This window comes from Culex pipiens, chromosome 3 (assembly GCF_016801865.2).
Source record: "Culex pipiens pallens isolate TS chromosome 3, TS_CPP_V2, whole genome shotgun sequence".
In the NCBI taxonomy this organism is placed as follows: domain Eukaryota; kingdom Metazoa; phylum Arthropoda; class Insecta; order Diptera; family Culicidae; genus Culex; species Culex pipiens.
The window spans coordinates 149,246,442-149,259,131 of record NC_068939.1 but is presented as its reverse complement, the minus strand read 5'-3'; the positions used below and the strand labels follow the sequence as shown (position 1 = coordinate 149,259,131).

The following is a 12,690-nucleotide window of genomic DNA, read 5'->3' as shown; positions in this document are numbered from 1 at the left end:
AATTGTTCAACAAAAGTTAGTCTGCAGATCAACCAACTATACTTACAACCTAAACCGACATGCAAGCACAGCATTTTCATTTAGCGTGACACCTTAATTATTATCATTTAATGACATCGCAACATAACGAAAACAGCAAAAAAAAACTCAACTCAAAACTACTTTTCGCCAACAGTTCACTTGTTTCAATTACAACCAACAGCAGCTGGACGGGGCTGTTTTACATTTAGGCAATGGCATCGTCGAAAATTGCTGTCTGTAAACTTTTTAGACAACCAACAGCTGAGAATTTCGGAAACAAGCTCATTTGTACATAAACCCGACTTCTTCGTGGAACTGTGTGACTATTTCAGGGACAACTGTGAATATTTTTTTTTGTTTTTTGATATTTTTTTGTTTTTTGACTTTTTGACATTTTGACATTTTGACATTTTGACATTTTGACATTTTGACACTTTGACATTTTGTCATTTTGTCATTTTGACATTTTGACATTTTGACAATTAAACAATTAAACAATTGAACAATTAAACAATTAAACAATTAAACAATTAAACAATTAAACAATTAAACAATTAAACAATTAAACAATTAAACAATTAAACAATTAAACAATTAAACAATTAAACAATTAAACAATTAAACAATTAAACAATTAAACAATTAAACAATTAAACAATTAAACAATTAAACAATTAAACAATTAAACAATTAAACAATTAAACAATTAAACAATTAAACAATTAAACAATTAAACAATCAAACAATTAAACAATTAAACAATTAAACAATTAAACAATTAAACAATTAAACAATTAAACAATTAAACAATTAAACAATTAAACAATTAAACAATTAAACAATTAAACAATTAAACAATTAAACAATTAAACAATTAAACAATTAAACAATTAAACAATTAAACAATTAAACAATTAAACAATTAAACAATTAAACAATTAAACAATTAATCAATTAAACAATTTAACAACTAAACAATTTAACAACTAAACAATTAAACAATTAAACAATTAAACAATTAAACAATTAAACAATTAAACAATTAAACAATTAAACAATCAAACAATTAAACAATTAAACAATTAAACAATTAAACAATTAAACAATTAAACAATTAAACAATTAAACAATTAAACAATTAAACAATTAAACAATTAAACAATTAAACAATTAAACAATTAAACAATTAAACAATTAAACAATTAAACAATTAAACAATTAAACAATTAAACAATTAAACAATTAAACAATTAAACAATTAAACAATTAAACAATTAAACAATTAAACAATTAAACAATTAAACAATTAAACAATTAAACAATTAAACAATTAAACAATTAAACAATTGAACAATTAAACAATCAAACAATTAAACAATTAAACAATTTATTAATTAAAAAATTAAACAATTAAACAATCAATTGGAAGGGATTTCCGCGCGATTTCAGCACTATCCCGCACAACTCAAATTGGAAGGGCCTCCCTCTCGAATTTCTCGAGGGTATGATGTAAGAAGAAGATTCGCAATTCCGCATACTTTATTGCAAGATGCTTTAGGTAAACACCGAAAATTTGGTTTGAATTTTAATTAAACAACAAATGTTATAAATCTTTTTATTTTATCTGAGTCCAATTGAATCATTTTATAGGCGATAGGCTATTTTTCTAAGCTTCAAAACATATTTTTTGTTGAAAAAATATTTTTGTTGCAAAATTGTCTTGCCTAATTTGTGTTCACCAATATCAGTGTCTTGAGTTTGTTTATCTTTTGCTCTTTGGTCTGACAGGGGGATTGGCAGCCAAACCCACTTTGGTCTGACAGCTTTATGCTGGTTTCTGGTCTGACTACGCGGGGGATTGGCAGCCACGCCCCCTTGTTTGCGCGTAGCTATAATCAGTTCTAACCACTCACTTTCCCCCACAGACAAACCCATCTGCCGGCCGGACCAGAAGAAAATCTACGGCGTGGCGCGGAACGAGGCCGCCGAGATTCTGTGCCAGGTGGACGCGTACCCGCCGCCGGAGTCCTTCAAGTGGTCCTTCAACAACACGGCCGAAACGATCGACATGCCCCAGAGCGGCTACCGGGTGCACGCCGAGCAGGCCTCCTCGCTGACGTACACGCCGGTTAAGGTAGGTCCACCCTGTTGAGAAAATTGAGGTTACTAGCGAAAAAAAAAGCAGCTAGCATAACTTTCAAAATATGTCCAAAAAAATTTTGGAAAGAGTTACTCAAATAAGAGATGATATTCAAGCAACCTTCAAAATTCATTTTTTCCTGTGTATGTATGGTCGAAACAACGATGCAAAAAAAGGCAAATATTCATCCAAAACAAAAAAAAACTAACAAAGCCGATTTACGGAAACGTAGAGAATTACTAACAAGCAACACTTCCAAACCCACTCATTCTCGCTTATACTCACTTATACAATTCAGCGTGCTTTTAATTAAATATTGAAATGATTTGACCTATAAAACTGCAATGCCAACATCCTCTCTGACGCCAGCAGCAGCAGAGATGCGCAATTTCCCGGTGTTGGTTCCGGCGCGGCCTTCACGGATGTGAAAATAGGCCTTAGAAAAGACTGCCACCACCCACACCTACTGGAATCGCTGCCGAAGAGGTGGAAAAAGTGGGCATTTATTGTGTTTGTTCACGAAGCGTATTTTTCGTACGCCCACTGCCCCTCGCGTTATGCAACCAACGCAGCAGCCACGTGGATCCACGTGAGTGGGGTGGAGGGCTTTCAGTAAATGAAACAGAGCGAAAACGGGGCGGAAAGTGGATGCTCCTGCATTAAATGCAAATATACGTTTAGTAAAGTGATGGAAAAAGGATGGTATTTGAGTAAAATAACGACTCTTGATAAATTTTTTTATGCCGAAAATTTCTCCGGAAACCATTCCCTCTAATGAAGCAGTGCAATTGCGAATGAAGGCTTTCCCATCAAGCTGTTGAATTTATTCCACGCGTGGTTCTGCTCATTTTGTTTGCACTTCGAACGCATGAATTTACGATTTCAACACGGGGTCGGGCTGTTTATGATTTAATGACTCACGCTGAAACAGTGCTGCATCCGTCGGTCGTGCCCGGACACGTTACGGGTTTTTGCGAAAGGTCAGTAAAATAAAAGCTGGTGCTTTTCCAGGTAAACATTGATGGAATGAATGCGAAAGATGTTATTGACCGTGGAAATTGTGTGCAAATTTTGCTAATTGAATCCATTTGTTTGATTCAATTGCTAAATTTTTTGATTTTAAATTAAACTCTTTCATTTGAATCAAAAAGTTGTCTGTCGAAATCTGTCAAAATCTGGCACAGATATTTGTAAATCTTTATTCCGGCGGACAATTGAAAAATCTGGCAATCCTAAATTTATCTGGCAACCTGGCAACCCTGCCTGAACCCGTAAAACTTTGAAATTTCCTAATAACCATAACCATGACCATGAAATTTTACAATGTTTATAATCAATCAAGCAATTCTCTACGAAATCGACCGATTTCGACGATTTTGTTTCATTGGTTCACCCATTCAAATCTCCATACAATTTTGGCAGCTGTTCATACAAAAATGGTACGTAAATATTCGAAAATCTGCAACTTTTCAGGGAATGTTTTGATTGATTTGATGTCTTCTGTAAAGTTGTAGGAAGACTATTCTGAACTTTTCTGAAAAAATAGGCACACAAAAATAAAATTTGGTGATTTTTTAATTAACTTTCTTCACAAATTGTTTGACCCTTTTAAAAATTCAGTCTTGATTTAAAAAATATAAAAATATTGTTTTAGAAAAGATCGGAAACTTTTACGAATGTTTCATATTTTAACTTGTATTTTAACATTGGAAATCGGACCATAAGTTGCTGTGATGTCGACTTAAAAAACAATTTTTGCAATTCCGTCGTGAAACTACTTACTTTTCCTGTCATTCTTGAACGACGAAATAGCATACTTTTCTGTACCAAAAACAACAGAATCGAATAGCAACACTTTTCAAAATAAATGCTGAAAAGTTCTACTTTTCAGCACTGAAATGGGTGCTGAAAAGTTGAACTTTTCAGCACTTGTTTCGAAAAGTAACACTTTTCAACATTTTTTGATTTAAACGATTTATTGACAAAATACATGAAAATTTGACATAAAATTTTACTCAATGGGTGTTTTTCGGAATTTCATGTGCTGAAAATTATATTTCTTGCCAACACTGCCAGTACTTCGGTAGATATTTCGAAATTTTATTTTTTTAACGTAATAAGGAAGCAACCTAGCAAAATGGTGACTTAGGAAAAGTTGTTGTATATGAATGTGGCTTTTATTTAAAATTGTTGACATGCAGGGTGACACACCTACAGGGTGTCAATCAAGCCCTAACTTCTACTGGTGACCTTTTAAAGCGTTGGTGTCTTAGGAAAAGTTGTTAAGCTACTTATTCCAAGAAATTTTGACATGGTTGGAAGACAGGGTGGCACATCTACAGGGTGTCAACCCATTTCTAGCTTCTATTTAAGACCTTTTTGATCACTGTAAAAGGGTACAAATCGCAAATTAGGCCTGCCACGCAAAAGGAGGCTTGGAACGGTAACTTCAACTCAATGGTTCTCGGACATAACTCAACCAATCAAGATGATTCTTCTTTCCAGTGATTTGTTAGGATGTCTAGATAATTCTAGAACTTTGCAGAACTTAATTTGATCAAATCTGTAATTTTTGTGATCAAAAACATCGTTCCAACTTGTTTTTTCACGTGTAAAAAAAATCGCCAAAAAATCCGCGGAGGCAGTGGTTTTAAAAAAAGGTGGAACGATGTTTTCGGTCGCAGAAATTACAGATTTGTTGAAATCAAGTTCTGCAAAATTTTAGGATCATCTAGACATTCTTACAAATAACTGGAAACAAGAAGTGTTAAAAAATGAGCAACTTGGCCGAAGACACCAAATCAATAAAAACAAATCTTGAAAAGTTACAGATTTTTTTAATATTTACGTACCATTTTTGTATGAACAGCTGCCAAAATTGTATGGGTGAACCAATAACACAAAATGGCTTCTTTGGTGATAGGGAAGGCCTCCACAAAGTTTGAGCCAAATAAAAAAAAATAAAAATGGTCGAAATCGGCCGATTTTGTAGCGATTGCTCCAATGTCCTGAACATTTTTACAGAATAAATTCCATTATTCAGCTTCCTTTCATTTTATGGAGCAATTTACAGAAAAAATACAAGAGGCCCCTTTTCCCCAGGAAATTTCATGTGAAAAACTGACTTTTTACGAATTTTTGTTCAGCCTCCTTTTGCGTGGCAGGCCTAATTTGCGATTTGTACCCTTTTACAGTGATCAAAAAGGTCTTAAATAGAAGCTAGAAATGGGTTGACACCCTGTAGATGTGCCACCCTGTCTTCCAACCATGTCAAAATTTCTTGGAATAAGTAGCTTAACAACTTTTCCTAAGACACCAACGCTTTAAAAGGTCACCAGTAGAAGTTAGGGCTTGGTTGACACCCTGTAGGTGTGTCACCCTGAACGTCAACAATTTTAAATAAAAGCCACATTCATATGGAACAACTTTTCCTAAGACACCATTTTGCTAGGTTGCTTCCTTATTACGTTAAAAAATAAAATTTCGAAATATCTACCGAAGTACTGGCAGTGTTGGCAAGAAATATAATTTTCAGCACTTATTCTGAAATGCCTCTTTTAAAAACTCTGTATCATTTTCCAGAAGCAAGATAGGACCATACTTTCTTGGGGAAAGTTTTAGAGGACATTCAGGACTATACTTCTACGGTGTTAGTTTTTAAATTGAGTGAAAAATGAAAATTATAAAAATCAAAATGTAAAGTAGAGGGTTTTCCCATACAAATTTCCATACAAATTTGAATCGCTTTGCGGAAAGCCGGGTCAAATCCAATCGCTCCCAAATTTTGGGGGGTTGTTTGGGGGCCCAAATGGGACCGGGAAATGCCTGTTCTGATTGAATCAGTCCATTTTGAAATTTTCCCATACAACTTCAAGCCACCATAATAAACATTCAACTAATATTTCAACTGCATGTAAATTAAAGTGTAAGAGTATTATAAGAATTTATGTTTTTAATTCTTTTTTTTTTTCAACTGTGCTATGTTTTTAAAAGGATGCCCAGATTTTTTCTCAAACGTTCTCTGTTCTTTTTGATCGAATAACGAACACTCTTTCACTTTAATAACAATATTACTTTCACTTCATTTTAATGTAAGAAATACAAAAATAAGAAGATAACAACTACAATTAATTTTTCTTCATAATCATTCTCCGCCAACTCAAACAGCAGTTGCCCGACCCCTCTTCGATTTTCGCGAAACTTTGTCCTAAGGAGTAAAAGCACAAAAGCACCTCCAAAAACTTGTTGCATTAAGCCAACTTAAGATGAACTCACAATTTACTTATAAGGTAAAACCTCACAGTTTGGGTGGTTCAAATCCGGGCTTCGTTGGGGCTACCCAAAAAATTCAAAGATTGAACCATCACTAAAGCGTCAGTTATAAAGTATGTCACGCTAAAATCGGCCCTCCCTCATATGTCACACTTTGTCCCACTGGCTTCGACCCCCCCTCAAAAAGTACGTCATATTTTGTCGCATTCCCCCCCCCCCTCTATCTTTAGTTTTTGAAAAAAAATTGCATGATTTAAAAAAATATATATTTTTTTAAAATTCAAAGTTAAATCGAGAAATTTTATAATTTTTATAGCCTGCATTTTTTTATTTGTTGAATGTTGTTGTTGTTGCAAAAATCACCATCAATAGTATTTTATGAAAATCAGAAGATTGAAGCATATAAATCTATTATTTAAAACTTGTGTTTGATTTATGAGTTAAGTTTATCAAACATTAAACGATTTTTTTGTTTATAATATAAGACTTAATTTGCAGTATTCAAGAAATTAGCCAGCGTGAGCCTCAAAAACTTACCATTTCCGTCATTTCCCGGATTTATTTTTATTTTTAAACTCACGCCTTGCCTGGCAACCCAAGTAACATTTTTTTCCAGGAGTTCTACAAGAGCTCTTCAAGATAGCTACAGCATAGCACTTTGGACCGCGGTAGGATAAAATTCTCTTCAAAACTTCTTCAGGAGTTTGGAAGAGTACTTGAAGAGAATTTTATCCTACCGCGGTCCAAAGTGCTATGCTATAGCTATCTTGAAGAGCTCTTGTAGAACTCCTAGGAAAAATTGTTACTTGGGAATGCACCTGTTATGTTGCTCCTTTGAACTGGCCCCGCAAAAAAATTGTCATTTGCGGAAGCTGATAACATTAAAAGCATATAAAAAGTATGGTGCCTTCGTGAAAGTTTATCCCAAATTTTATGCAGATCTTAGTTCGGAGAATTGGTATAAAAAATGGATAGTTATTGCGTCATTCACAGGGAAAAAAATGAAACAGTTGCTTTTCTCTATACATTTTGACGATTTTTTCCATACAAACTTTAATGGCTTAGAATTTGGAATTTAGTCTAGTTATGGGTCAATCTTTGATTTTAGGGGTAACTCCGAAGAAATCTGGATTTGAACCACTCTACCTCTCAGCCTTCAACTGAACCACGATAATGACAACCTCCAGTAGGTCATAGGAACTTGCTCATGTGGCATCCCAAGTGTAGTAGTATGTATGCCAAAGTGAAGTAACGCAGCATGCAACATCGTCCTACACTAGGAAGAGGAAGTTGTGGGAGGGGCTGGCGGTGATCGGTTCAGCCAAATTGATCCAAAACTGGCTCATAAATTTCCTATCGTTACGGCCATATTTTCCTCCCGGTTTAATCCTCGCATAATCCAATCGCCCAATCCCGGATACCGGGGCCAGTTTGTTAACACAATAAAAGCTGTTATTTATTATGCCCCACCAGTCAAAAGGATGGACCAGAGTGCACGTGCCCCAGAGGGGGGAGGGGAGGAGTGTTTCGTACGTGTGCAGCAGCTGCAAAATTGCACTGACGGGGTCCACTTTATGCGCCAAAGTGGACACAAATTAATTTTGTTTGAATCCAAATCGCATAAGCGCACCAAGCAAACACGCCTCAGCCGGGGCGCATAATCAATTCATAATGTGCCGGTCGCGCTGCACAGTATTGTAAATATAATATAAAATTATTAATGTTATTAAATTAATATTGTCCGCGCGCAAACTGCCGAGTGGCCGAGTCACGTACTGGACGCTTGGGAGGTCCCGTGTGGGGATTAATTAGAGTTGGCAAAGCCAGTTGGGGCTGGGTAGAACATTATTTGAAGAAGAGAAAAAAGAAATCAATTATATTATCCCTGGAACAAACTGCCCCAGCGTCCGAATAATGTTAACAGTATATTATAGTGATCTCTCCGGATGATTGCCGTGGCCATCTGTCTCAACTGGTGAAAGTGTACTAATGTTTGTGACACAACAAATAAAATACAATTGATTACACTAACCAACAAAAAAAAACTTTATGTAGAGAGGCTCGATTTTTTTCATTAACTGTTTACGTTGTATGGGGAACTCACAGCTACATCGGTGTTTATCCCGACAATTTCACATCGTTGAGATAGCCGAAAGGGTTGTGGGGCGGACTTTATAATCTGGAGATGACTTTCACCGGATTGATATTATTTTTGGGGAGCGCAAAATCTTTTTTTTTTCTTCCGTACATGGTTTTTTTGTACACGTTTTCTCATATAATATTACATGCTTTTGCTCAAATTTCTAAATTCAAGTAATATTTTTGTTGTTCTGTGTCTGTTCCAACCCAAACCAACCAAAATATTGAAATACGGTGCAAAAATTCTTTAAACAGCGGTTCAAATACGCTCCGTATGTTCAACACAGAAAAAAAATTATGATAATAGTCATCAGGAAATGATGACAGATTTTGTGTCAAAAAAATGGGAATTTTACATCAGGAATAACACATTTTTAATTAAAATTACTCAAAAAAGAGAAAACATTCAACCAACCAAATTTTCAACCTTCCAAAATTCATCTTTTTTTCTATGATAATGAGGTTCAATCCCATTCTCCAGAAAGAAGAAATTTTTTTTTTCAGCATTAATCACAAGTCAACACAGTTTTCTTTCCTTTAAAGAAAGGACAATTCAACATCAATGGGAAAAATCAACTTTTGTCAACAGTAATCACAAATAAAGAGAGTTTTGCCTTTTTGTTATCACAAAAAGCCAAAAAGTTTGCACTTTACACATTAAAACTGATCACTTTTTGAAATAAATATTACATTACACAGAAAATAAAATTGAAATGACCGATTCTTAGCGAAGCTACACCAAAATGTCACATTTTTCAATTTTCAATGTGATTTTTAATATGAAAAAAATCATTTTTATTATGATTCAATAATTGCAATGTGCTTTAAATGCGTTTTCTTACTTTAAAAGCAAAGAATATTGTCCAAATATGGTCTGCAAGCCATTGAACGGGAAAGGAGTTTTTTCATAAATCTGCTCCTTTCGTTGTCCCGTCACGAAAAGAAATGACTGGCAAAAACTCAAATTTTAACCAATTCTTTCAGTTCAAGGAGCAAAAGATTCGTTTTTTAATTTGTGATAATGTGTAGAAGAGCAAAAGTTTTTAAAAATCAAACTGGCAAAACTGTAGCGATTTTTGTAGTGTGCCTTTTAAAAGTCCAGTTTTACGATGTTGTCCCGTCACGCTACATTTTTATTTCAGGGGAAGCACAGGTACTATACGGTTCATTCTGCATGATATTTCTTTGTAGGAAAATCAATTATCTTTCCAAATATGTAATAACATTGGGGGGTTTCTTCTTTTATTTTGCCACTACAGTCAATACGCTGAAAAAAACTTGCGATTTTTTTGAAAAGGAGCCGAAGAATCGGTCAAATATTGATCTGAAAAGATAACAGATTTTGCATGAAAAAAAAAAGTATAATACAGCATCAGAAACTGATGAATTTTCTTTAATTTCTGATGAATTGTCGTCAAGTTCACATTTTTAGGTAAAACAACTCAATAAAGAGGTAATATTCATTATATTTACAACAATCCAAAAATTAAAAATTCTGTGTACGTAATAAATAAACTTTTCTGGGGAAGAGGATAGAACAGAGGTGCTCAATTCCAGGTATTTTGAGAGCATTTTCGTAATTTAAACGCTATAAAAACAAAAAAGGGTTTTCCAATAGTTATGAACAAAAAGCTTTCAATCAATTGGTAAAAACTTTCAATAATCAGAAAAAATAGCAACTCAAATATTTATTATTTATCTGCTTTTCATTGCTACATTCATGTCTCAACAACCATTGAAATCAATACAATATTTTTGACTGGATACAATAGTGATTTCACAAATAAAAGAAAATTCAAAGGTGTTTAATTGAATGCACTTGTATTTTAAATTATTTTTTTTATTTTTTTATTTTTAAAATATATTTTAGAAGGGGTGACAAAATCTATGTTAAAGTAAAAGTATGTAAAAGAAAATTTTGACAAAAGATTCTATAATTCTATATTCTATAGTTTCTATAAGATATATTTTTCAACACAATATTTGTTTCGAAGTCCTTGTAGACATGTAGAAGGAAGACACTAGTGGTTGCAAATGCATAAAGTTAACTCTTTTTTTTTAATTATAAAATCAGTTACAAATGCGTCAAAGGGCCGTTTAACATGATTCATGATTCAAAATGTGTCCGCGGGCCACAAAAAATCACCACGCGGGCCCCGTTTGGCCTGCGGGCCATACTTTGGTCACCCCTGGGATAGAACCTCCTAATGAAACCATGAAAACATTCCTAAACTATTTTGTTTATTTTTTTTTTAATATTGACCATATGCTCTGCTTACACCAGATTCAATATTATATTTTTTCAGCCATATATCTCTGAAACAACGAAAAATTTTTAAAATTTTCAATGATATGTTTAATGACTTTAGCGAACCTTTTATTTTCCTTATGCAATATTTGCACGATCAGGGCAATATATATTTGAGAAATTAATTTCGATTAAAATAATAAAAATTAAAAAAAAAATCAAACTTAGTGATTTTTGCAAGTTTGCAGAGATATTTTTTAGAGTGTAACAATGTTCTATATAGTTATATAAACATAAAGGGTCTGCTTGTAGGGTAGGGTAGTCATCAATGAGACACTTTTGGTTTTTAACATTCAACGATTTTTGTATTTTTTTCATCAGCGTGTTGAGCTTTTTGTTGCATTTTCTTTCTTTTAATGTGTTCTAACATTGACCAAAATATGAGATCGATCTGACGTCTATAGCCAGAGTTATTCAACTGTCTCATTGTAGGCGCACTTGGCAGGAACAATGAGACAGCTGGGGAACAATGAGACACTCTACAAAAATCAATACTTTTCTAGTAAAACATCATGCTTTTATATTGTTCCATTGCAGGAGACTTGCTTTGAACATTTTCAAACAATGTTGTCAACATGAAACTTCAATTAACAAAAGTTATGCTAAAAAGTATTGAAATTTTGTAAAATCCAGTAAAAATTTTAATCTTACACCCCAGAATCAAACATGTATGAATAACTTTGCAAGGGAGCGTCCATAACCAAAGTCACTATTATGGCAGACGTGTATCTAGTAGATACACCTTTCCCCCAAATTTGAGCCAGATTGGTTGAAACTACGTCTTGTGAGAGCCATTTTATCATTGTTCCCCGTGTCTCATTGATGACTACTCTACCCTAACCATCAAGGGTTATCGCGATTTTACATATTTTTTTTTTGAAAATGTTACTTTTTTTTTGTTTCTATATGCGGGTGACCGTGAACGGCCATGATCAACGACGACCAACTTTTTCAAAACTCGTAGCTTCTGGTTGCATTCTGTAAGATAAAAAAAATCACGAATCCGAGCTCCATTTTGCGATATCTCGTGATGGAGGGGCGGTACGACCCCTTCCATTTTTGAACCATACCAGTTCCAATAATTCGTAATATCCAGGTATCTTTCGAACAATCTTCACATTTAATTCAAAAATACGTTTTTTTAAATGTAACATTTACGTACTGTTTGTTCAGACCGGAACCATTAACCATGTTTTGATTGCCCGGTCCCGTTGCAGGAGCTGGACTACGGTACCATCATGTGCTGGGCGGACAACGCCGTCGGGCAGCAGCGGGAACCGTGCGTGTTTCACCTGATCGCGGCTGGCAAACCGGAAATGCCCTACAACTGCTCGCTGACCAACCAGACGTCCAACTCGCTGGAGGTGGACTGCGCGGAGGGTAAGTTTCTTTTTCGGAAGCGTCACGCCGTAATTAGGTTTAATTCGGTTCCACGAAAATGGTCGAAATTTTGGGCCGAGGAAAATTTTGGAACCAAGCGTGGGTTTCCGGCAGCGAGCGCCAGGAGGCACGGATCTTGCACGGGAGAGCAGAACCACGGCCAACATAATTGAGTGGCTTTTAATTACTTTACCGTGAGTGGGCGGAAACTAGTGGATGGGTGATTGTATCAGGTGGGTTTGATTGATGGCATTTTGGTTGAAGCTTCGGGCGCATCACCATGGCTTTCCGAAAATTAATTTCCGGAACTCACGGATGGAAATTAAATTACAGACAAAAAATTACATTTAGTTTTTGACTACTACCTACACTGCCGCTCTAAGCTAGTCCGTCCCATATGTTTTTTTGTCGATTTTGAGATAAACCCGAC

The 12,690-nt window shown here is 34.7% G+C and overlaps 1 protein-coding gene across 1 annotated transcript in view; it reads left to right on the top strand.

The window, feature by feature from the left end:
- Nucleotides 1-12,690, top strand: part of LOC120432165 (hemicentin-2) — a 786,150-nt gene that overhangs the window by 642,272 nt on the left and 131,188 nt on the right. The window contains exons 12-13 of the mRNA XM_052710374.1: nucleotides 1,947-2,155; nucleotides 12,098-12,260. Of these exons, the coding sequence (XP_052566334.1) occupies nucleotides 1,947-2,155; nucleotides 12,098-12,260 (372 nt within the window). The remainder of the gene's footprint in view (nucleotides 1-1,946; nucleotides 2,156-12,097; nucleotides 12,261-12,690) is intronic.